The following is a 24,992-nucleotide window of genomic DNA, read 5'->3' as shown; positions in this document are numbered from 1 at the left end:
TTAACAAATATTGTAGATTGCTTGAATATTCTGAGGATATCTATATATTACTAAAACTCTCATCTTGTATATAGGTATTATGTATGTATGTATGTATGTATGTATGTTCCCAAAATACAGGCAAAACGGTACACGATAGCGCAAAAAATGTAGGGTCACCTTACTCAGCATTCACCTGTGGTGTGCAGTATCAAGTTTCGTTCAAATCAGGCAACCAAAAAAATTAAAACTTCAATTCCCGATTCAGTCAAGTACTCTTCGGGATTATTTGATCAATGCAAACAACCTCAGTGGTATAGTTCGCTGGAGCTATCTTTTTTCTTTTGAAATGATTTTTTTTTTAATCAACCGCTGTCACAACGGAAACCCAACGGGTTCACGGGTCGTCTAGTTCTTACTATAATTCACAAACCAGTGTGAGTTTGTGTGCGTCGTGCTCCTCCTACGACAGTTCTCGGCTGATTACGTCCACACTTGCTTCGTCGGATCAGCATGACCCCAATTAATGTGTCGGGGTGTTTTTTTTTTTATCTTCGCCAGTGGTCTTGGGGAGGGGGAGTGAGGAAACAAATTCTCTATGTAAATGTGTATCGTGTCGCGTTGCTCGAGGTGGGAGAGGGTATTACAAGTCTCTCCCCATTTACAGTACAGTGTTCCTGCCCCCACGTTTTCCAGTGCAGTGGCGTGTTTTGAATTAGGTGGCGAGAGGTATTTTGAACTTGACGTTTGAATAAGGATAATAACATAATCCCACCCAGCTGCTCCCGTAGGGATCGGGTGCTTCTCGCATGTGGAACATTCAACAAAGTTCTGTCATAAACAAACATTTAAAGTTCTGTCATAAACAAACTCTCTGAAATGATACAAGATGTGGAAATTTTTTTTTGGAATATCACTTCCTTGATGACATAATTTGCAAAGAAAACAAATTGGACATTACAGACTCCTTGCTGTTACTGCCTGTGCAAAATGTCATCTTGTGACCTTGTATTTTCCACATCATAACATAGTATCCGAAAGACAATCCATTGATGAAATTCTCTATGCCGTTGGAAGGAATAACTTGTTGATTTTCCATTTTGAAACAAAAACCCAAATTAGGTTTCAGAAAATATATTCCACTTCATGTTATTGATGGAAAAAAGCAGCATTTATTTTGCTCGCAGGGCGATGCGGAGACACATGGAATGATAAAAATTAAAATAAAATTACAAACGGCAGGTGGGGAAAATGTGGAAACCAGATTTGTGGAACGTGGCACTCCATTAGATCTTAATATGAGACAAAAAAAACAACTAAAGTTATAGTAATTAAAAAAAAAAAACTCCATGTATGCTCATTGACAAAGGACATCTGCAGACAGGGCAGTATGTACATTAACATAACTACACCAGGGAGGTTGCCATTGGTTCCCAAGTACGTTTCAATATCGTTATGGTTGTGGGGGTAGATGGAAGAATTTAACGGGGAATATAGCATTGTGTAGAGTTGCTTTGTCCGTGGACATGTAGGAGGCATATAGTAACGAAGTAGCGAACCTGTGAGCTGAAGTGTTACATGTCACCACACGAGGGGGTGGTGTCATGTTAATTTGCTAGGGTTTAAGAATAAGGCTTCCCCAGTATGTAATCACCACTCTGATTTTTCCCTATGTCTTTAAAATCAAAACCATTAGGACGAACAAGAAGGCTTGCCGAGCAGGCAGAAGCCCCGCCTTCCTGGATTTCGCGGGAGCAGGCCACATCCCAGAGGCGGAGGAGATAGGTGTGATCGAGAGGAAGGTTGGTGGCACATTGTGGGAGGCTTCCTACTGTATTGGCTGAGAGATCAGCAGAGCGCCCGCGCGCGCGCGCACGCACACGCACACACGCACACACGCACACACGCACACACACACACACACACGAGATCAGTGTGAGGAACACACGAGGCAGAGTTGATTCGGATGACAATCAGAGGCAGGAGTTCAGGGCTTGCACATTTTTGGAGAGCGGTTATCAGAGCGGAGGTATGAGGCACATTGTTTGGAGAGGCAAAGGCGGAGGGTGAGCGCACGCCGAGGAAGACGACACAGCCATTGAATTCGTGTTGAGGCAATTTGGCTCGTGTGGTGAAGCAAGACGCTGGCCTTTGGCTCTGGGATTAGTCGGTGAGGATGATTGGAACACACAAAGCCGTTCACACCAAGGCTCAGAGCTCCAGTTTGAGTGCCGCTCGCGGATTGCCTGGCGTACGTTTGTCCTGAGATGAGAGAAACGCCATTTTGCATGCGTCTGCACGTGCAAATTAAAGCGCCTCCATTCCAAGTTCCACACGGACTAGATCTGGGCCAAGTCAAGTACAAGAATAGTTCAAAGGAAGGGTTTTCTTTATATTTTGTTTTCCCATTGCCTGTATTTGAGTATGTGTGAGAGAGGCACCTCGACTAAGATTTATTTCCTTTATTATTATCCTTTGTAAATATGTCTTATGTTCATTAAATGTGTTCATTTTAAGGAACTGTATTCGTGAATTCGTAGTGGGGTTCGAGGATAAACCCTCTGTGCATCCGTTTTATTCCCCGTGCTCATCCGCCCCGTCCGCCATTGCGGCCCCATGTCCTTTGAACATGTGTTAAAATCTCCGAGGATCAACATGTCCGCCTCCTATTAAGGAACCGCTCGGCCGTACCAGCGGCTGTTGGTATTAACTGCCCGTCACCACAAATTGGGTCGGGTGGTTAACCTGGGCCGGCCACACACCAGGGAGGTTGCCACTGCTTCTTGTGCATGTTTCAATATCTTTTCCACTGTGAGTAATTCAAAAGTAATTTCTGCAGATTTTCTATCACAGGGCTTCATAAGAGTTTTCATTTTGCGTTTCAGATGTTTCTTATCTATATATTAAAATACTAGCCGGATTTCTCCGTCCCTTCGTCACTCTCCTTTTGCTCGATTGTTATTACTGCCTTAGATCTGGTATGTCATTTCATATTAGCGCTAGGCTCGGCCTTGACGGTCATGTACGTCATCAGAGTCCAGCACTCAACCCATCCCATTGCTTCACTGACGGTAGTTGAAAACCAAAAGATTTGACCATCTGACATCCATAGGCAACGGGCTGAATGATGGATTTAGTAAGATGGCAGAGTAGCAAGACAGCTCGGATGAAATTGCGGTGCTACGTCCAGGACGAGGCTTTCATGGCAGTGTATTATTGATGATTCAGTGAGAATTGCATTTTGCAAAATGAAATAAAGAAGAAAAATAAATAACTAATATTAAAGACATAACATTTGATCACTGGGAACATAAAACATTCTTCATATTGTTCTTATCGCTTGGGTTCATTCCAGCTGCCCGGGACGAATCCGGTGGGGCGCTTCAACATAACAGCCAGCTGGGTCAGCCGTCCCATGCCAGATTACGGGTATTTTCACTTTGATTGTGTTGGTGGGGCCGTCGGGTGTTATGAGAATTGGTACTGCATGGCTCATCGCTAACAGCCGAGCAAGCCCAGAGACTCACCGTACGGTCTAGATATGCAGCGTTAATAGCTGTAGCCAATTAACCCTCAATGGGTTTTCCGAATCACAAATGAATGATCACCACAACTCAAATTCACTTCGAGACCATGTATATTCAATTGCAACAAGAATAACGCAAACATTTTCCACAAGGGAACACACATGAAGCAATAACAATCAGTAATAATGAAAACCCCTTATAACCTACGATGGCAGGGATCGGCAACCTTTTTGTGCAAAAGAGCCAAACAAAGTGAAAACCTTGAACAGTTGTTGCACAAAGCACAAATCGTCCAATTTAAACACACAATTAATATAGCCTACTTAATTGTGGAAGTGCAATTATGGAATAGTAAAAATTTAAAGTATATATTGCACTTCCATTGTCATTTTCTGGTGAAGCAAAGCTCAAGCAACATTCAACTCCAATAAAGATTTTGAATTCCAGAAAACTTTCACTAAAAACCAAGATGAAGCTTTTTCAACGACTTACACAGATGGGTCGATTAAAAAGACATCTTGACCAATCAAAACTCATTGAAACTAGAAACTCAGGAATACGAGCAACAATAAGATCCATCTCCGTGCCACGGGCATGCGCGTGCAGTACAGGCCAGAGATATGACTCTGGGACAATAAACAAACAAGAGTGGGTAGGATGGTAGGTGGATTTAAATTAAATGAATTGACACCACAAAATTACAACCCATGGTCATTTGTAGATGTTTTATAAACAAATACGATAATATTTTGAATCAAGCGTTCAGCCTGTTTATTTGATCTATATCTGTACATTTACAGACAAACTTTTAAGACTCTGGGGTAGGCTCCGTGGATATCAATCTTTTCGATATCGATATGACCCGAGTGGGGTCATACCGGTAAGTCCCAGGATATCTATATTATTATTAAAAATAAAGGGTTTTTTTCATTTTTACACATACTCCAAAATACGCAATGCCAAATTTATATGATGAAGTAAAAGAGCGGGAAGGCGAGGGATTCGGCGCCGAGTTTACATGATGAAGTAAAAGAGCAGCAAGACGAGGGATCCACCAAGCCAATGTTTATGGGCAGTTGAGGGTGGTTCAATAGATTTAAACACCGCAGCAATTTGGATAACTGGCAAAGCTGCAAGCATGGACGAGCAGACTGAATTTCCATCTTAGTTTAAAGCCCTTATGGAAGTTTACCCAACCCAGCTAGTTTTTAATGCGGATAAAATGAGGCTTTTATTTATTTTTTGGAAGAGGATGCCGAAGAGGAAGTTCATTTCCAAGGAGTGGTATGCCTCTGGCTTCAAGGTAACAAAAGACTGCCTGACACTCCTTGGTGGCAAGGCTACAGGGGATGAAGCTGAAGCCCCTTCTCACATTCTATAAAAGGACTCACCACATGTCTGTGGCACAAAGGCAGTCAGTGGGCACTATGCAAGCTCCAAGAAACCTCATTGGTAAATGTGCAAAAATATACATTTTTAGACCAATTACGAAGAGTTCTTCCTTTAAATTGCGTTCATGAATGATTTCAGGTTTTTTAGTTTCTATATATCATTCTTAAATCCCCAGAGGTACTGGATCGACCGAGGAAATGGTGCATCTGGTCCATGTACCCTCATTAAAACAATGTTTTACGAACCCTGTTCTGCAAACACGCACAAATCTATCCTTCATGCAAACTGGGGGTATTACTGAACTGACCTACACACCCACAAAATAAACGAATAGTGGGATTCCTTAAATGCCTAACGCCTTAACCAGGCCTTCATACCACGGTAGAAAAGAGCAGACAGAGGGAATCCACAACACCTAAGAAATACTGTCACTCCTGGTAAAATCCCACAGGAGGCTCCTGGCACAGTCCCAGACTTGATCGGGAGGGAAAACAGCCCATGTCATTCTGTGTGGCTGAGTCCGGAGGAGAGGGCGTGGCTTTGGCAAAGGCGATGTGTTGCTTTGGCCAAACAGGAGCGGCAAAAAAGTGCAGCTTCCCCCAGGAAGATTCCACATGACTTTTTCTTCCGCCAGTCCCTCCATCTTTTAATAGATTTGTTCGTGTGTCAGCGATGATGCACCGTGGCCCTCCCCTCTAACTCACCATTGGTCCATTGTGGCCCTGTCGAGGGGAAGCGTGACCCTTTCGCGACCGCTCACCCAAATGCTCTAGTGACCCAAGTGGCGGCTACGGCCGTCGAGCTGACATCTCCCACCAACACTAGTGCCAACGACCGAGCAAACACTTAAAAAGAACAAAGGCAGATTTCCAAAGTTGAGGACAAAAAACAAGGGCTCGCAAGGATGGCGATTTTAGACATACATCATGAAGGGTGGACATCGTCTATCTATATTCTATTACATATAACGACGCGTATCTGATATCACAATTATTTCATGCTAACTCGAAGACATTCACGAAGGAGCCGACTAAGCTCTACCAAGAAATGTTCATCCTTAGGGGTCATTTCCACAACAATATTGTTTTTCGGCAAATGCGCATATTACAAAAATTAACACTACGTTGTTAGCAGTAAAGAAAATGTTGATGGGATTAAAATAATATTTGCAAGTATCGACTGTCGTGAAACTGTATTACTTATTGTAATATATACACAAGTTGTGTTATTCAACGAGTCAGCAAAGCGACGGGTTCAATGTTGACGTTTTTGATTATTTTTTGCAATCTTATCTATTTCGACGATTTTTCACCGCAAATATAAAACAATAATAAAAACAAAATCTTTCTTCAGTTTCACACATGTGCATGTAAATGGCAGACATTTTTTAATCACCTGAAAATATGTGACGAGCACATATTTTCAGGGAATATTTTCAATGAATTCTAAAGTGGGACGACTTTCAAATAGAATTTCACTTCGACTTGGCTCTCGAGAGATTGTTAAATGGAATTTTATTATGTCCACACACGAAAGGTGGACAAGAGTTATGTTTCCACCTCTGTTTTTGCAGGATATCTCAAAAACTTGTACACAGATCCAAATGAAATTTGGTGGGCAGGTTGGGTGTGTGACAATACAAGGACAAAATGTTAAGATTTTGGTGAAGATCCGAATCCGCAGCAATAATGTTTTTTCCGTGATTCTTCACCACTGAGAGATGTGGCAAAAATGATATGACATCTCAAAACATTATGGATTGATTCAGACAAAACTTCGGTGGATTCGGACAAAACTTCAGTGGACGAGTTGGGTAGGTGACAAGAATAAGCAGATTATATTTTGGTTCAGGTCCGAATTCATACCTGGCTTATCTATAGGATATTCTCTGTGTAAATATGTACCATATAGCACACCTGGTGGTGGTAGCTGTGGCGATGGCTTGCAATTTTGCACTGTACACATGCCATAGTGCAAGTGCGTAACTGGCCCATCAGAGAGAGAGGGAGTACAACACTCCTGGATGGAGCGAGTGATTCTCATACAGTATATGGATTTATTTAATATGGTGGTGGTGGTGCAGCACAGGCATGATGGTCCAAACGGCATCCCATGTCAAAGTTCCAAGTTAAGATTTATTGGTCTCGCATTGATGTGGTCCCAAACTTCACCACAACCAAAAGACATTACCAGGTTTTGTATTTGTGTGCAGCAGAATCACGTCTCTTTCATGCAATGTAAAGATGACACCGTTTTTTTCCCGTGAAATTCACATCGGAGCGAACGGCGATGGGAAAATGAATCCAACAATGGTTGGTGTTTCCGTATTTACCCAGACACACAGACGTTCTCCTGCCTGGCAGACATCTGATCATGGTAACGTGCTTCCAAGCTTTTGTACCCGGTTAGTTTCCACAAAAAAAATCCGACTAAAAAACAAAAAAAACAACACCATGGGAGCAATGCATACAATTGTGGTCATTATGTGTTGGCGTTGCATTCCATCCGGATGAAATGGGTTAAGAAATGAATCAGCATATCAAAAAAGCACCTCAATTACCTGTAATCGCGGCATGCTTTTCTGACAACGAAAATAAGGAAACCTCCATTTGGTTCATTACAAAAATACTCATTTCCGTTTCACGCACATATGTACAAAACAAAAAAAAAACAAATAAAAAAAAAACACACATACACGCACGGACGCACCAAGAACAATGGCTTTCCAGCCATACTGGCTTGGAAGAATAATCAAGAGATAGTTTATCATTGGGTCATTGTCCAGTTAATTTAACATCATTAAAAAAAACCCATGGGAATCACACTATCATCGAGTCACGAAAACAAATGAACTGTTGAACGAAAGTGTCAGGATAATGGTGGACAATTGGTACCGAGACAGCAATACATGCCTGTGCTCTGCCTCCAGAGAGCTGGACAGGAAGTTTCCTTCAGATGCAGTGGCTGCCAACACATCACCATCAGGCCAGGCTTGCACAGTCCACCTTTCTGCATCATCCGTTGGGTCACTATGCAGACTCCCATCCTGAGATTCCGTCTCGGTTTCATTCTTGTGCAACACGAGACCATTGTTTGCCCCAGATAGATTCTCATTCTGTTGGGGTCCAAGGATTTCAAGGATATGTAGATTACAGTAGGGATGCCAAAAAATAAAAATAAATACCACAAGAAACAAAAGGATTAATGGCTTGGATGTTTACCACATCGTTGCTGGCAAATGCTTTTTGCATGTTTAATAAAACAGCAGTCACGCTTTGTCTTCAACATATAAAATGGTATTACTGTACAAATTAAGTTTCTGTTTTGTGTGTGGAGGCACCGAGCCAAGCCATTAAAAGACTCGTGGAATGCAATGGTGACATGACAATAAAGTGAGTCGAAATTGCATGGAGCTTATTTTATTTTTTTCACCTCAAAGGGGCAAAAAAAAATGCAAGTCAGGGTCACAAATAACCATTCACATTTAGGATAATTCCAAACTCTTATACTTTGCCTTTGCAAATTATATTGCCTTAGTCATACCATCGCCTTTAGTGAGACTTAAAGGAGAAAATGGCAAAAAGTTTGACCAATGAGCAAACGAGAACAAGACTGCGTTTCACTTGGATTCACATGTTCTACAATCGTATCATGTATTACAAATCTGATAAAAAAAAAATGGAGCAGATACCATACGAACCCTGGCAGAGTCATCCCAGACTTCAAAAAATGGTACATGCTGCTTCCTTGCTTGATGTTCAGCATTTAAAGGACAGAGCATGGAAATAAAACCCATAGGTTGATAACCATGGGGGGGGGGGGAGGAGGAGGAAACTCCTCCCTCCTTCTCGATTGCCTCCACTCAGTGCAGAGTAAAGCGATGCCATAAAGATGTCGCTGGTACCCTGTGGGAAGTGACGTCAAGCTGTGTTTGTGTGAAAGTCAAGTCTGGTGTCGTTTCATATATCTGTCTCTGCCTGCTTGTCTGTGTGCATGATTTGTTGCTGATCCACAAGCTTTAGAGCATGTAAAATATTAAATCAACAAAAATAAATCTACCTTGTCTCCAGGGATGGGAAAAAAAATCCTCAACAATGATGGCTGATTTGCTGATAGTGTGGAACATGATTGTCTCTTCCAAAGCTAGCACCGTTGGGAGGTTCAGCAGCGTTCTCATGAAAAAAAAAAAAGCAAAATAAAAAAAGCCGGTGTTTACCACAAAAGTCGATGATGTGCAATGTCACGGGTGCCATGTTCGGACAGTCAAGTACATCTGCACTTCCACGACACTACAATCACGCTCTGAATAAGGTCAGAAGTTCAAACAAGCAAATTTCAATGGAAAATTGCAATGGTCGATGGTCACTTTGCTGCTTCGGGCCCATTTGATAGTGAAAGTAGCAGTGCTGAGGATGACTGATGAAATGCCTCATCTGCCTTGTCTTGATGAAGAAACCACTCACACTGCCAACACTAATAAACCTTAAAAGAAGGGCATTCACACATACACAAGCGAACAAAAAATGCCCATAAGCTAATAGCTTGCCAAAGATAGCACCAAGGAAGGTAATTATATTTTGCACATTCTTTTGTTACCTCTGCCACTGAAGGTGAAGGTGGTTATGTTTTTTTCACCTCTTTCTGTTTGTCTGTGTGCAGGATATCTCAAAAAGTTGTGGACGAATCCGGATGATATTTTGTGGACAAGTTGGGTGTGTGATAAGGATGAACTGATTAGATTTTGGTGAAGATCCTCATCCGGATCCGACTACTGGAATTTAAGTGATTCTTCACCATTAAGAGATAGGGCCAAAAACATCTCAATGTAAATCAAGTAAGGAAACTGTCAGCTTAAGTGTTACGTGTCACCACATGGGGGGGGGGGGGATCATGTCCTTAAAACAACTGAACTGCACATCCAAGCAGGCAAGAAACCCCACCTCCAGGATGACGAATGGGCGTGACGTGAAAGAGAGAAGGGAGTTCGTATCGGAGTCGGGACACGCAGAACGAGCGGGACAGAAGCGAGTGAGGAGACGGCGGTTGGAAGAGAAAGGCATTACGGCTGGCTTTCCCTTAACACGGTGAAGAAGGCGACACGATTCATGTGTTCATGCTGAGGCGAATTTGCTCGCATGATGGAGCAAGACGCTGGCCATTGACTGTTTGGCTGGGTCATGTGAGACTGCGCCTCGGAGCCTCGTGTTGTGCCATCGGGGAAGAAGGCAGAGCCATTTTGCAGAGAGCAGCAGCGTTGGAAAGTTCAATCAATGAAAGGAGATGCACAGCGGTTTCCGAGCTCTGGTGTTGACTATCACCAACCAAATTGCCTCATGTACGTTTCCCTGCCGAGAGAGTGGCTTGGTGCCATTTTGGGCACATTTTTTCACGCAGTGATGGTGGGGTTTGGCGAACCTCAAGCTCCAGAAACTCCTCTCTGGGCACACAGCAAAGTGCATGGAGAAGGGGAGGATTTTTCTTTCATTTATTCTGTCCCCCTTGCCTGTATTAAAGTCTGTGTGGAGGCACCTCAAATAGGAATTTAGTTTTATCTCACGTTCTCTTTGTATTATTACCATTGTAAATATTTGATTTATTTTCATTAAACCCCTGTATTTATTGCTTGTGTTGTCCACTTGTCGACTCGAGTATAAACCCTTGTGCTGTGCTTCAGTCTGCGACGTGCCTTTGCCGCCTTTCCTTCCGACGCGTTCCATAATATCCAAGAACACGGGTTTGCCCCCAAAGGAGAGAACTGTTTAGCTATCTGTCCAGAGAGGGGCAAACCCCCTGGACATGGCAATATTCATACATTGTTCCAGCTGAAGCTCGATGCCGAACGATCGCCGAGCCCAGAGAGTAGCTTGGCATCACCAGCTGCTCAGCACATGCAAACGCACACACCAAATTTGAATCCGGCATGCTTTTCTGATGTTCTCGTACTCTTGTATCAAGAGGACTTGCTGTCCGGTGATAAAAAAGCATCAGTACAGCAAAACAAACATGTCTCATGACAGTCAAAGCCCAGCTCATGTACACAATTGGCAAACAATCTCACTTGGTGGAGAATTATGTTTTATAATAAAAGAAGAGGCAAAATTGAAGGATCAAAGAGTAATATTGCTATAAACATAGAGATAACTACAAGCAGTTATCCCCCTTGGTTACTTTTCTGACAACAAATACTAGAAAGTCAAAAGCGTCGTGAAGCCATGCTTTCACGGCCTGCATTTGTAATCAAAATCAAACCTACAAGGGGGCGTGTACTCCTTGTTTAACAGGATTAGTAGTAAGCCTGGTGTTGGCTTAACGGTGAAGGTGGCTGACAAGATCTTAGGGTCTTGTCGGCAAAACGAGTACCAGCTTACTGGAAAGAGGGCACGAAATCAGTGGTAGCCGAACTCCCAGTAATGATGCAACAAGTAGCCGCAGGCTGCACACGAAATTACCACCTCCATCACTGAAGGTGGAAGAGGTTATGTTTTCACCCCTCTCTGTCTGTCTGTCTATGTGCAAGATATCTTAAAAAGGGGTGGACGGATTCAGCGAAAACTTGGTGAACACATTGGGTGTGTGACAAGGAAGAATGGATTCAATTTTTGTGACAATCTGAATCCACATCTGATAATTTTTAAGTGATTCCACACCATTGAGAGATGAGGGCTAAACCAATACAGTGGGGAGAACAACAATTTGATACACTGCCGATTTTGCAGGTTTTCCCACTTACAAAGCACGTAGAGGTCTGTAATTTTTATCATAGGTACACTTCAACTGTGAAAGACGGAATCAAAAACAAAAATCCTGAAAAATCACATTGCATGATTTTTAAATAATTAATTTGCATTTTATTGCATGAAATAAGTATTTGATACATCAGAAAAACAGAACTTAATATTTGGGACAGAAAACTTTGTTTGCCATTACAGAGATCAGACATTTCTTATAGTTCTTAACCAGGTTTGCACAGACTGCAGCAGGGATTTTGGCCCACTCCTCCACACAGATCTTCTCCAGATCCTTCAGGTTTCGGGGCTGTCGCTGGGCAACACAGACTTTCAGCTACCTCCAAAGATTTGCTATTGGGTTCAGGTCTGGAGACTGGCGAGGCCACTCCAGGACCTTGAGATGCTTCTTACGGAGCCACTCCTTAGTTGCCCTGGCTGTGTGTTTCGGGTCGTTGTCATGCTGGAAGACCCAGCCACGCCCCATCTTCAATGCTCTTGTTGAGCGAAGGAGGTTGTTGGCCAAGATCTCGCGATACATGGCCCCATCCATCCTCCCCTCAATACGGTGCAGTCGTCCTGTCCCCTTTGCAGAAAAGCATCCCCAAAGAATGATCTTTCCACCTCCATGCTTCACGGTTGGGATGGTATTCTTGGGGTTGTACTCATCCTTCTTCTTCCTCCAAACACGGCGAGTGGAGTTAAAACCAAAAAGCTCTATTTTGGTCTCATCAGACCACATGACCTTCTCCCATTCTGGTAATGAGTGGAGAATGGGAGGGCTTCTTAAAGACAAAACTAACAGGTCTGTGAGAGCCGGAATTCTTACTGGTTGGTCGGTGATCAAATACTTATTTCATGCAATAAAATGCAAATTAATTATTTAAAAATCATACAATGCGATTTTCAGGATTTTTGTTTTAGATTCTGTCTTTCACAGTTGAAGTATACAATGATAAAAATTACAGATAAGACCTCTACGTGCTTTGTAAGTGGGAAAACCTGCAAAATCGGCAGTGTATCAAATACTTGTTCTCACTGTATATAGCGCGATATCTCAAAAAGTTGTGACGGATTCGGTTGAAACTTGGTGGACAGGTTAGGTGCGTGACAAGGATGAATTTATTCTACTTTGATGAAGACCCGAATATGATAATTACTTGATTTTTAAAGTGATTCTTCAGCATTGAGAGATTGGGCAAAAAACGATAAATGGCAAATTTCAAAAATGTATTGGGCCCGATATGTTCTCGTGGATCAAGCATTGCGTGACTGAGGTATGCGCTCTACCGAGTGACCTTCTAGTTATAACTGGAATATTAAAAGGATGGTAAGAGCTGTGATATTTCATTGGTGGCTCCGCATCAGCGGCCGGATGCACGGTATTCATGGCTGGATGTCAGAGACCCTCACAGGATTCTTCCTCATTCTATGTCTCTCAAGTCCTTTTAACCGAGTTAGACTGGAGTCAGACTCAAATCAAGAACAAAACTGTCTTATCGCTGATTCTACCAAACCCATAGTCTTCGCTGTAGTTTCGCTTGGTCGTGGATGGGAACGGTGGGAATCACATTCATGCATGCAACTAGTTATACAATGCATTTGGAAACTTGTAAGCGGATTCACACACTGTTCTCCCTATTTACAGAGGAGAGTGATCCTTATACTTGATCACATGCCCTTCTTCTATTGTGCAGGTAATCCTGCTGTCTGCTGAAGGCTTTCGTACACCAACACAAGCCTTGGCTCAGCAGGCTACAGCCTCAAGATGACGAGCTGTGCCACATTGGGCCAGTCTCTTTCCATCTGGAATGAGAGCAAAGAGGTTCAGCACCTGCAAAGCCATTCTATCCTCAACACCTGCAGCATGCAAATAATTGTAGCAGCAGAGCACAAACTATTGTGCACCGCTTGAAAACTCTGAAGGTCCAAGCTGTTCTTTCAATGACCTTCAAAGAAACAATTATTAGGTCTCTATTCGTCAAGCCATCATGGATCACTGATGTCAATTTGGGCATCCACTGAACGCCATAGTGGAAATCTATGGGGGCCACACACAACAAACTTTGTTCTCACCCAATTCCAAATCTCTGGGTTGTCAGTTTTTTTTGGTATTACTTATGCAGGTTTGGCAACAATCGTATCAGGCATGATCCGAGTGTTTTATATTACTGGCATGTCCCTCTAGCAGTTGATGATGTCTGGCTTTCAGATCTCTGTCAAGGTGGGGATCCTAGTTTCCTCCACTATGCAGAACTCATTTGCCGGAGCCGATGAAGTACGAGACCTCTTTGTGCCACCAAAATCAGACTGTTGGTCTGAACACACACACACATGCACGCACGCAAGCACACACACAAATGCACCAACCATTGGCAGCAGTTGAGGGTAGAAAAGATCATTTTGTTGTGGATGGGGAGTAATCTGAGAAGGTGGTGAACAGCTGTCTTGAAGTCCTGGAGGGAAGACTGAGGTTAAAGAGACCAAGTAAGTTGGTTTCGTAGGTAGAAAACAGAGGAACGAAAGAGTGCAGGTGATCAGAGTCTGGATTTTGGGAATTTCACTGGAAGGGAGTTACTGGCAGACTGCATGCACCCTGTATAAGCTTGGTGGGTGGGAGAGGGAGGAGCACTGAAAGGGTGGGGGGTGCAGGACTAGAAAGAAGGCAGCAGAAGACAGATCACCAAACTGTCTGCAATGTGCATGAACGATGGTCAGTCTCACTCAGTAACCAATCCTGCAGCATTCATTTAGCCTCCACCAGCCAACTGTCATTGATTGATTGATTGATCCATTTGGCAGTCAGGCTGTAATTTCATTGCTTGCTTATCAAAATTTGGTTTCTCCCCCACAACACACCATGTTGCCAAGAGCCCCAATCATGTCCACCATTTCCATCCCAAAGATACCCTGAGGGACTGTTCAACTTTTCCGAACCTTTCACTATCTTCTTATTTTGGCTGCTCCCGTTAGGGGTCGCCACAGCGGATCATCCGTTATGATCCGCGTAATGATTTGGCACAGGTTTTACGCCGGATGTCCTTCCTGACGCAACCCTGGTCGCCTCTTACGACACAGGGATATGGTACACCTATTCTAACCGGGGCACACACCGGGCCCAGTACACTGGTACTCACTTCGCCGACCTCGGAAGGATGACAGGCTGAGTCAACCTCCTGGTGCGTATCAATTCAAGCGGCCAACAGGGCTTGAACTCAGGACCTTTTGGATCCCAAGCCGCTACCCCAACCACTACGCCAATACCAGGCTACCAAACCTTTCACTATGCTTTCTCAAAATGTAGGAATTGTCACACAGAACTGAGGTGTGCCCAGCCCACCATGGATGTTGGACACCAGGCTGTCCTTCAGCAGGCTGAAACATCCTCATGGGGCAATGCAATTGCTCACCAAATTTGCCCAACATCCCTACTCTTGCAGCACCCAAAACCAGCCGGTGCTGGAGCTTCGGCACAAAACACTGCTTGGAGATGGTCCTTTATTACCGTTTTAGCAGTGCTCTATCAATATTTCACAGCTCATCATGCAAGAGTGCAGGTATTGTGACTGATTATCACACGATGCGACACCTTTTGGCTGGAACTTGACCACCAGATATGGGTCATTCCACCTCATATCACCCAGAAAAAAATAATTTGTAATCCAACCCCCTCAGATTTGGCTAATTTTTTGCATGTATGTCACATATGATAGTCTATGTTCACGTACAAAATTTTAGCTAAATCGGACTAGGGGTTGACGAGATATGACCTTGAGAACTTTTGACCTTTTCAACTAATGTCGCGTTTCCACCAAAATTCAAATCCTCACATCTCAGCAACCCCTTACCCTATCTCGATTATTTTGGTGTCGTTGGAAAGGTAATTGTCCATAGAATGCAAATCCAGCATCGGTTCGTCAATCTAGTTAAGTTAGGGGTGGATGATTTTTGGACATGACATTTGACCTTGAAGACCTTGTGACCTTGACCTGGCCTTGCATGAAAATGAAAATTCATACTGTCTACTATAACATCAAAAAACTGGAGGGGTAGTATTTTTTGTTCGAGATATTTTCGGCCAAAGTTCAAAGGTCGTAAAAATGCAACCAAATCATGACGTCATAGACATGCCTAGGCTTGTCAGTTTACAGTCAATATTAGCTAGATTACGTTCAAACATGAATGGACTTGTCCAGGCCCGTTTCGCAGTGCTGCCGACGGAAAACAAGGCAAAACTGCATCGAGTTTTTTGTCATACTAGAATACATCGTTCAGAAGATTTTAAACACAAGTTCAATAAATTCCATCAGGGATGTTTTTTTCTAGAGAACAAAAATCTTAAAACGTAGGAATTCGTCTGCAAAAAATATGAATTCGTACATAAAATCCAACTTTTTTGAAATACCGAGAAAACAACAAAAAAGTCAAGTTCAAGGCATCGCAACCAAATACAGAAATCGCAACCAAAACATGACACCAGAACCTCAAGACTAATTGCTACTGAAATAAATGAAAAAAAATCATACATTTTTTGATTCAGTAGTTCATTTTGTCAAGACAAAATATTATCACTATCTACAACAAGCAAATTAAAATATGAATAAAACACAGAATCATACAAAAAAATTCATGAATACAATTTTATCCAAGATAGATAAGTTTAGACTCAATTATTAATTTTTGTTTTGCTAAAAGGTTTGCTAAATAATCGTTTTCTCGAGGGGAAGGAAACCATGTTCAAGTCACAAGAAATCGTAGATAAATCTTAACGGGTTTGCCACTTTCTACATAAACTGGTTATTTTAGTACTATCTTGGTCACTAATTTTAAAACGAATTCTTATTCCAGAACCAACAACTAATGGTGGATCGGTCACACACAGAATGTCTGAATCTTCAATCCAACATCTGTCCACATCAAGTGGCCAGTTGAGATATTTAGTAGGACCGTGGGGATGCATGAAATTGATGTAATAGTCACCATACTCATCAGAAATATCCTCTACAAGTCCAATCCATGGATTTTCGTCATAGAAAGCACAAACATAGTTTTCCTTACTGATTTCAAAGTCTAGTCCTGATTCATCATCCACCTCATCAGTTTCGCCATCGACTCGAGCCACACGTATAGTTTTGGGTTCTTCTTCTTGTTTGCTCAGTTTGAATGGTTTTATACTCGATTTTGATAATGGAACAAATCGATGAAATTTTTGAGTACCGGCGATTGTCTTCACATTTTCCAGACTTTCTTTCAATTTCAGTTCGTAAGCCTCAACAATACCAGGCTGTACATTGATGAAGTTAATTCCTGGAATATTTTCCGTGCAAAATTTCATGATAGCATCGGAAGTTAGGATCGCATCTGTGTACGGGCGTTGGAGGCTGGCTTTTGTTAATAACCTCTTTACAGTTCCGCCTAACCAGTCAAATGCACTTTTGCCATGTGACATGGCAAAAAAGTTTCACTCAGCATTGATTCCAAAGTCCTCCAAATGAAAGCACAGGTTAAAAAAATTATACTTATTTTTATATTGTCCCACGCATCCATCAAATGTCTATGTAAGTCATGATTTAGTTGCATTTTTACGACCTTTGAACATTGGCCGAAAATATCGAGAACAAAAAATACTACCCCTCCAGTTTTTTGATATGTTATAGTAGACAGTATGAAGTTTCATTTTCATGCAAGGTCAGGTCAAGGTCATGAGGTCTTCAAGGTCAAGGTCAAATGTCATGTCCAAAAATCATCCACCCCTAACTTAACTAGATCGTCGAACCGATGCTGGATTTGCATTCTATGGACAATTACCTTTCCAACGACACCAAAATAATCGAGATAGGGCAAGGGGTTGCTGAGATATGAGGATTTGAATTTTGGTGGAAACGCGACATTAGTTGAAAAGGTCAAAAGTTCTCAAGGTCATATCTCGTCAATCCCTAGTCCGATTTAGCTAAAATTTTGTATGTGAACATAGACCATCATATGCAACATGCATGCAAAAAATTTGCCAAATCTGAGGGGGTTGGGTTACAACCCTTGGGTGAACTGAGGTAGAATGACCCATATCTCAGTTCATTTTCCGCTGATGAGACATCCAGGTTCAGCTCCAAGGTGAAACATCGGCGAAGTATCCACAATGTGTTGCTCTGCATAATCTCCTTCAGCCTCCAGCATAATCTATTTGGTTAAGTCTTGCTTACATTATTATTTATTTGGTTAGGTTAAGTAAGTTATCTATTTGGTAAAGTCTACAAGTCTTGCTGCAGTTCGTCTCACATAGAGTCCAATGACACCTGAATAAGGTGCTCAGGCACACAGGATAAGGGCAATCAGCAAAGGCTATTCATTGTGGTAGGTTGTACAGCACTTTATAAGTTGCTTTGTTAAGTAGTATACACGGGACAACAGATCACTCTGCTTGACACCTTGCAGAATAAGGACGTGGTGCTCATGGAAGCAGTCCAGAATTCTCTCACGCTGGGCAAGACTGCTGGATGCATTCCTATTGTAGTCAGAGGGTTCCCATCCTTGCAGCCACAAAGCTAATATTGCCATGGTTGAGGGGCAAAAACATCCTCTCAACTGCAGACCAGCAAGTTTACTTGCAATGACAAGCAAAGTTATGGAATCCACTATCACTGCTGATGTCATACTTCCTATTTTCAAAGACTGATCACTGCACACACATGGATTACATCCCGGCCACAACTATAGACCTTGCTGGTGCTATCTCAGCAATGGTTGAATGCTCTATCGAAAACAAGAAGTCAGGAGAGTCTCCCTGGATATATAACAGTCATGTGACAATCTGGCACCCCACTCTGCTTGCCAAGCTCACAGTCTGCAGTGTACAAGGCCCCCTTCATATCTGTTTTTCTGACTTCCTCTATTCATGCAGTCAATGTATCACTGTCAATAAAACCAGCACCTCTCCTCTCAGAGGTTGGAATGCCCCAGTGTCTTTGACCCAGTCTTGATCCATATATACATAAACAACCTTTCTGATGTTGTGGAAAAGCCAGCACTTCCTTTTTTCAGACGACTCCACATTGCATGTGCAACGTACCATCTGTTAATGTTCAACCTCATGTTTATAACATCTCTCAACATATGTGTTCATAACGAGAGAACCACACGTGCAATGCACATTTATTGAGTCCCCCGGACTCTGTATGGAATTGATTGATGAATTTTGTGTGGACAGTGGCGTGAAAACGGGAAAGCAGGGGGAGGGGCGAAAAACACCTCAATGGATAGGTTATGAGCTGTAGTTGTGCACCTTGACACTGGTTTTTTGACAGACATGAAGATGCAAGGAAAAAAAACGGTATTTTTAATTGCGCTAATATATTATATTGCGAGACGCCAACCATGATGACGCTGCTAATAAATCCTTGTCTTTCATTACCCTCATAACCCATTCCTTATTATTGTTCAATACACGTTTAAACCTTTAGCCCCTTTTTTTCTGTGTTCCCATAACGGCCTTTAACAACAAGAACGATAGCTTCATGGACCTAGGGGACTCGTATGTTCAAAAGAACATACCCTTATATTTTGGTATCTATACTAAGAGCACACGTCAGTCTCCTCCATAACTCCAAAACTGTGAAACCTAGCATGCACATGAAGAAAACTCCAAGGAAGTGTATGACTGAAAATCGGGTGTTTGGGTTAATTAAAACACCCCCCTTTTGAAGATAATTAACGTCTTCTTTTGAAGAAGATAATTTGAAGATCAATGTCTGTGCCGTCTCCCGAATGCACGTTAAACTGGGCAGCTCATCTGCCGGAAGAATCCCTCACCCCTTCACTCTGCCTCTCTCACCCCTATCTCTCCCTCCCAACCCTCACCCGTCTCTCGCACCCCTCCCCTCTTCCTCTCCCACCATTTCCTCTTCTGTACCTCTCTCTCGCCACCACTCCTCTTACTCCTCCTGCTCCCCAACCCTTCACCTTCTGTTGAGGGGACTGTGGCATGTACGAATCAGATTCGGAGTTAGCCGACCGATGGGGCGCAAAGGTCACTGTATGTACGAGCATACATATATGCAGGCAGACCTTTGCCAAGAAGATAGCATGGGTTTAAATGCTCACACCCCCAGGTCTCAATGTCTCTGTTTAAGTTGCTGTTGTTGCCTGCTATCTCCACATGTGGTGGGTGGGTTTCAGGAGGTGAAATAGAAACCTACCATGTCTCAAAGTGTGTGTGTGTGTGTGTGTGTGTGTGTGTGTGTGTGTGTGTGTGTGTGTGTGTGTGTGTGTGTGTGTGTGTGTGTGTGTGTGTGTGTGTGTGTGTGTGTGTGTGTGTGTGTGTGTGTGTGTGTGTGTGTGTGTGTGTGTGTGTGTGTGTGTGAGAGATCTTCATATGCGGATGGAGTCCTCCCAGGCGGGCTCAAAGTATCCACCTTCATTTTGCCAAGGGGTCACGTGCGATTCATGGACCAAGCTGTGAAGTTTTCTTCTCAACGTTTTGTGCCGAGGGCTCTCTTCAGCATCATCACTGAGCCCCAGACAGCTTCCAACTGTCGTTCATTTGTGGTAATATTCCCAGGGATGGTTAATAATATCTCTGTGAGGTTCTTCATCATCATTCACATGAGGTTCTTCATCATCACTGGTACAATTTTGACATTGCTTCCAGGATCTTTTCACTTCATCCTTGAAGTCTTGATATTTGGTCATTTTCTTTATTTATTCATAATTTAGTCCCCCCCCCCCAAAAAAAAAATATCACGGGCATCAACACCTCAATTAGCAATGCCTTATTCTCTTTTTTTGTGCCCAAGTATGAGATCTGGTTGCAATGCTTTGTTTTCAATGTTCTTCCACGTTTCCACATTTTCAGTGATTGCTTTGGGTTCATGTTACAACAAATTTTCTAGAAATGGGATATCAAAGTTTCTGTACATAACATATCTCTCTCTTTCTCTTTCTCTCTCCCCCCCCCCCTCTCCTCTCCTCTCTCCGCAGAGTTATCCGAAGCTTATCGGCTTCAAAGTTGGAAGTTGGGAAGCATGTCCTAGTCACCCCTTCGTGAACCCCCACCCCTCTGCTTCCCCCAAAACCAAAACAATATTTATTAATTGACTGTCCAGTGCAAAAGGAACATACATGTTCTAAAGAGGAACACGTTTACTGAAAGCAAGGAATTTCAAAATACATGCCTTATGGTGTACATTCTTCTTCTAACTGATTTCAGGGCTCCAGATGGATCACAAGGGTCAACGTCAAAGGAACGTAACAAAACACAGAAACTAAACTAATTTGGAAAGGTTGAAATAAAATTGTAAAAATAAATATAAATAAATAAATACTTTAAAAAAGGAAAGAGGGGCAGGATGATCACTGCTGAAAAAAACAGCTGAATGAAATGATAACTCTGTCCTTGCAGATACCAATTCCATGTTGGACCTCACTGGGCTGAATCCAAAATCAGGACGATAAAAGTGCAACGTGCAAGTCAGTCTAAAACAAACTTAATATTGCTTTGATTGTGTAGGACATACAAATGCCGACCATTCCCAGTCACACCTCGACAATACTCCACCAGCTCCCAAAGATGCTCTCCGACCACATGCACACAACAATGATGCAATTTGTGCAAGGTCTTTTAAGCAAAAAGAGCCTTAATCTTCCTCTTCCACAAATATTGCTTGTATTATTGGAACCTTTTAGCAATTTTCCAGAGGCACTGGCAAGTATATAATATATATAAAGAAAAAAAATATATATATATATATATATATATATATATATATATATATATATATATATATATATATATATATATATGGTATATATAAAAATAAATATATAGTCATGCGCTGCTTATCGACTTTCCGGGCAACGATGGATCGCAGAAACGACGGATCTACCAGCTCTGAAAAAAAAAACGTAGCTAAAAAATTCCTATCGCCGAGTGATGGAGCCGACGTAGCGCTGCCAGTCGTATAAAAATAGCACATACAATTATGTACACTGTACAGTACATAATACCTCATAATGATAATAAACGAGTGTGGCCCTGTTATAATGAGATCGTTGAGGTCAATAAAATGTCATCGCGAAAAAAGCAGGGTCATGCTAAATCGGGATTCAAGGAAATCGGCTTTCAAACTGAACCAATGTTTGCACGTTTACCTTCCAGCAAGTAAATTACCTTTGCATTGAAGAATTCCACGAATAAATCGTTGTTGTGACAGTCGAAATTAAAACACAAATTTATTTTTAGTGAGGCTTTTTATGTTGTTAAAACAATCGCACTGTTCCGAAAATATATATCACAATTGACAGGTGCTCGTTTCTTCATTTGTAAATTATAACATCGATGCAATGATGACGTATATACAAAATCCAAATGTTATTTCTTCATTTTTCTATAATCGATGAGAGAGGAGATTGTAAGCTGCTGCTAACAACACCAATGGCAGTCATGAACAGGACAAAGGTAAAACCAACGTGTCTTCCGTCTCTCTTGGATGTGTGTTACAATTGCCAACAGTATTCAGTAGAGTAACATGCTGCACAGGTTTGTATCTGAGGAGCAATAGGCTACACCACATAGCCTTGGTGTCGAGGTTTGTGTAAGTACGATGTTCGAAAACGGAAAAAAAAAAATGATGTTCGCACAACGACGACGTCGCTTAACGACACGTTTCTCAGAACGTATCCCCGTCGTTAAGTGGCGCATGACTGTGTGTGTATATATATATATATATATATATATATATATATATATATATATATATATATATATATATATATATATATATATATATATATATATATATAATACCAAGCTTGCACACTAAAAACTCGGCTCGCCGTCACACGATCCCTATGAAATTGCTGTGGCACTTAGCGGACATGCCGACAATGTTTGGGAAGTCTTGGCGTTCCATAGTACCACTTGCATTTTGCACAATGCGTATTTTGTCATTCCCCGTGTACGGTCTGTCGTCTGCTACCAGCTATGTTGTACTGTTATCCTGTGCATGTGCATGGGTATCGCTAGTATATATATATATATATATATATATATATATATATATATATATATATATATATATATATATATATATATATATATATATATATATATATATATATATATATCCTCAAGAAAGTCTACACCCCCTTTCAAAATTGTCATCTTTTGTTGCCTTATAGCCTGGAATTAAATTGCATTAAAGTAGACTTTTTCTACCTTTATTTACATACCAAGTCAAAAACATTCGACAAATTTCAGAAAATTAAAAATACAAGACGACAATATCTTGGTTGGATAAGTGTCCACCCCCCTGAGTTAATACTTATTAGAAGCACCTTTGACAGCAATTACAGCAGTGAGTCTGTTGGGATAGGTCTCGACCAACTTTGCAAACCTTGATTGGGCAATATTTGCTCATTATTCTGCACAAAACTGTTCAAGTTCAGTAAAGTTAAGTTGTGTGGGGAGCGTTGATGGACAGTAATCTTCAAGTCATGCCACAGATTTTTGGTTAATATTAATTTTTGTCTACATTGTCGACGCTCATAAGAGAGCAAACACATAACGTACAACAAGGGGGGGGGGGCAGGAGAGGGAAGGACAACACAGTGTGGAACAGAGATATTAGATCTGTGGAAGGGAGAGGGAGGGGGCAGGGAACACAGGGTAAAAAAAAGATTGACATGACAGGGACTTTCAGGACCTTACACAACAGGGAACTTTCGGGAAAGAAGGCAGGGAATTTGAAGGAGGAAGGTTTGGGGTGGATGAACAGGGGTAGAAAAGATCATGGTTTTGGATTGGGGAAGAGGTGGTGGTGAACAGCTGCTTTGAAGACCTGGAGGGAAGAATGGGATTAAAGAGGTCTGATTTAGGTCAGGACTCTGGCTGGGCCATTCAAGGACATTTATCTTTTTGTTCTTTCGCCACGCCAATGTAGATTTGGCTTTGTGCTTCAGTTACTTCGTTGTCATGCTGAAAGGTGAACATCCATCCCAATTTCAGCTTTCTTGAAGAGGGCAGCAGGTTTTGGTCTTGGATTTTTTCTGTATTTTGCTCTATCCATTTCCCCTCCTATCCTGGCAAGTGCCCCAATCCCTGATCATGAGAAATATCCCCATAGGACAATGCCACCACGTTTTTGTTTTGCATTTAAGCCAAAAAATTCCATCGTATTTTCGGCAGACCATAACACTTTTTGCCACGTGGCTTCAGAATCTCCGGAGTGTTTTTTTGCATACCTCAAACGGGACTCAAGGTGAACTTTTTTGAGTCATGGCTTCCTTCGTGCCACCCTACCGTACAGGCCAGACTTATGGAGTGTTTGGGATATTATCACATGCACAAAGTGACCAGTCTTTGCCATAAAGGCATGCAGCTCTTTTAAAGCTGCCATTGGCCTCTTGGTGATCTCTCTGATCAGTCTCCTCCTTGCTCGGTCATCCAGTTTGGAGGGACCGCCTGATATAGGCAGGGTCTTGGTGGTACCAAATGCCTTCCACTTCTTAATGATCGTCTTGACTATGTTCTAAAGGATATTGAAGGCCTTTGAAAAAAAATTTATACCCATCCCCTGATCTGTGCCTTTCCACAACTTTATCCTGGAGGTCTTGTGAAAGCTCCTTGCTTCTCATGGTTGAGTCTTTGCTATGAAATGCACTCCCCAGCAGGGGAAACCTGCAGGAACAGCAGATTTTATTCTGAAATCATCAGAATCACTGCAATTTAACAGATGGAGGCTACTTAACTTGGTGTATGATTTTGAAGGTGATTGGTTAAGGCCCTGTCACACCTTGACGATTTAGCCAATGTATGCCTGACGTGTGCAAAATTGGGCTAAAACGCCGGCACACGTCAAATACGTTATGGGTAAGTTTGTATACGTTAAGAGCACGCTGGCATACGTCGTAGTACGTTGCCGTACGTCGTAGAACGCTGGCATACGTCGTAGAACGCTGGCATACGTCGTAGTTCGCCGAGCTGTTAGACAAATTTTCCATGCTTGAAATTTCCCGAGGTATGCCACCGTACGACTCACACGTTCCACAAAATGCTGGCCATAAGTTGTCGGCACGTTACGCGATCATTGACACACGTTACTTGTAAGTTACTCATAAGTCGAAACACGTCGAGGTAATGTTTAGCGTTCCCCAAAACTTATTTCTAACCTATGAGTAACGTGTTGTAGGCACGTTACACGATCGTTGACACACGTCGACACACATTACTTGTAAGGTACTCATAAGCCGAAACGCGTCAATGTAATAGTTAGCGTCAGTGCTTGAGACCCCCTGGTTTTTTTTTTTTGATAATTTTTTTTTTCTTCGGTATGACGGTGATGTTAACACTTCGATTTCTAGTGCAGTTGTAATATAA

The 24,992-nt window shown here is 42.1% G+C and overlaps 1 protein-coding gene across 2 annotated transcripts in view; it reads right to left on the bottom strand.

Moving 5' to 3' along the window:
- The window catches only part of LOC147032864 (vasculin-like), a 97,189-nt gene that overhangs the window by 6,557 nt on the left and 65,640 nt on the right, over window positions 1-24,992 (bottom strand). For both annotated transcript variants that reach the window (XM_085870804.1, XM_085870805.1), the window contains exon 9: window positions 7,811-8,013. In XM_085870804.1, the coding sequence (XP_085726930.1) occupies window positions 7,811-8,013 (203 nt within the window). The remainder of the gene's footprint in view (window positions 1-7,810; window positions 8,014-24,992) is intronic.

Source organism: Eptatretus burgeri, chromosome 2 (genome assembly GCF_056783735.1).
Source record: "Eptatretus burgeri isolate ZD-2024b chromosome 2, Ebu_testis_v1, whole genome shotgun sequence".
Classification (NCBI taxonomy): Eukaryota; Metazoa; Chordata; class Myxini; order Myxiniformes; family Myxinidae; genus Eptatretus; species Eptatretus burgeri.
Note: the sequence above shows the minus strand (reverse complement) of the source record. Positions and strands in the feature narration are given on the sequence as shown.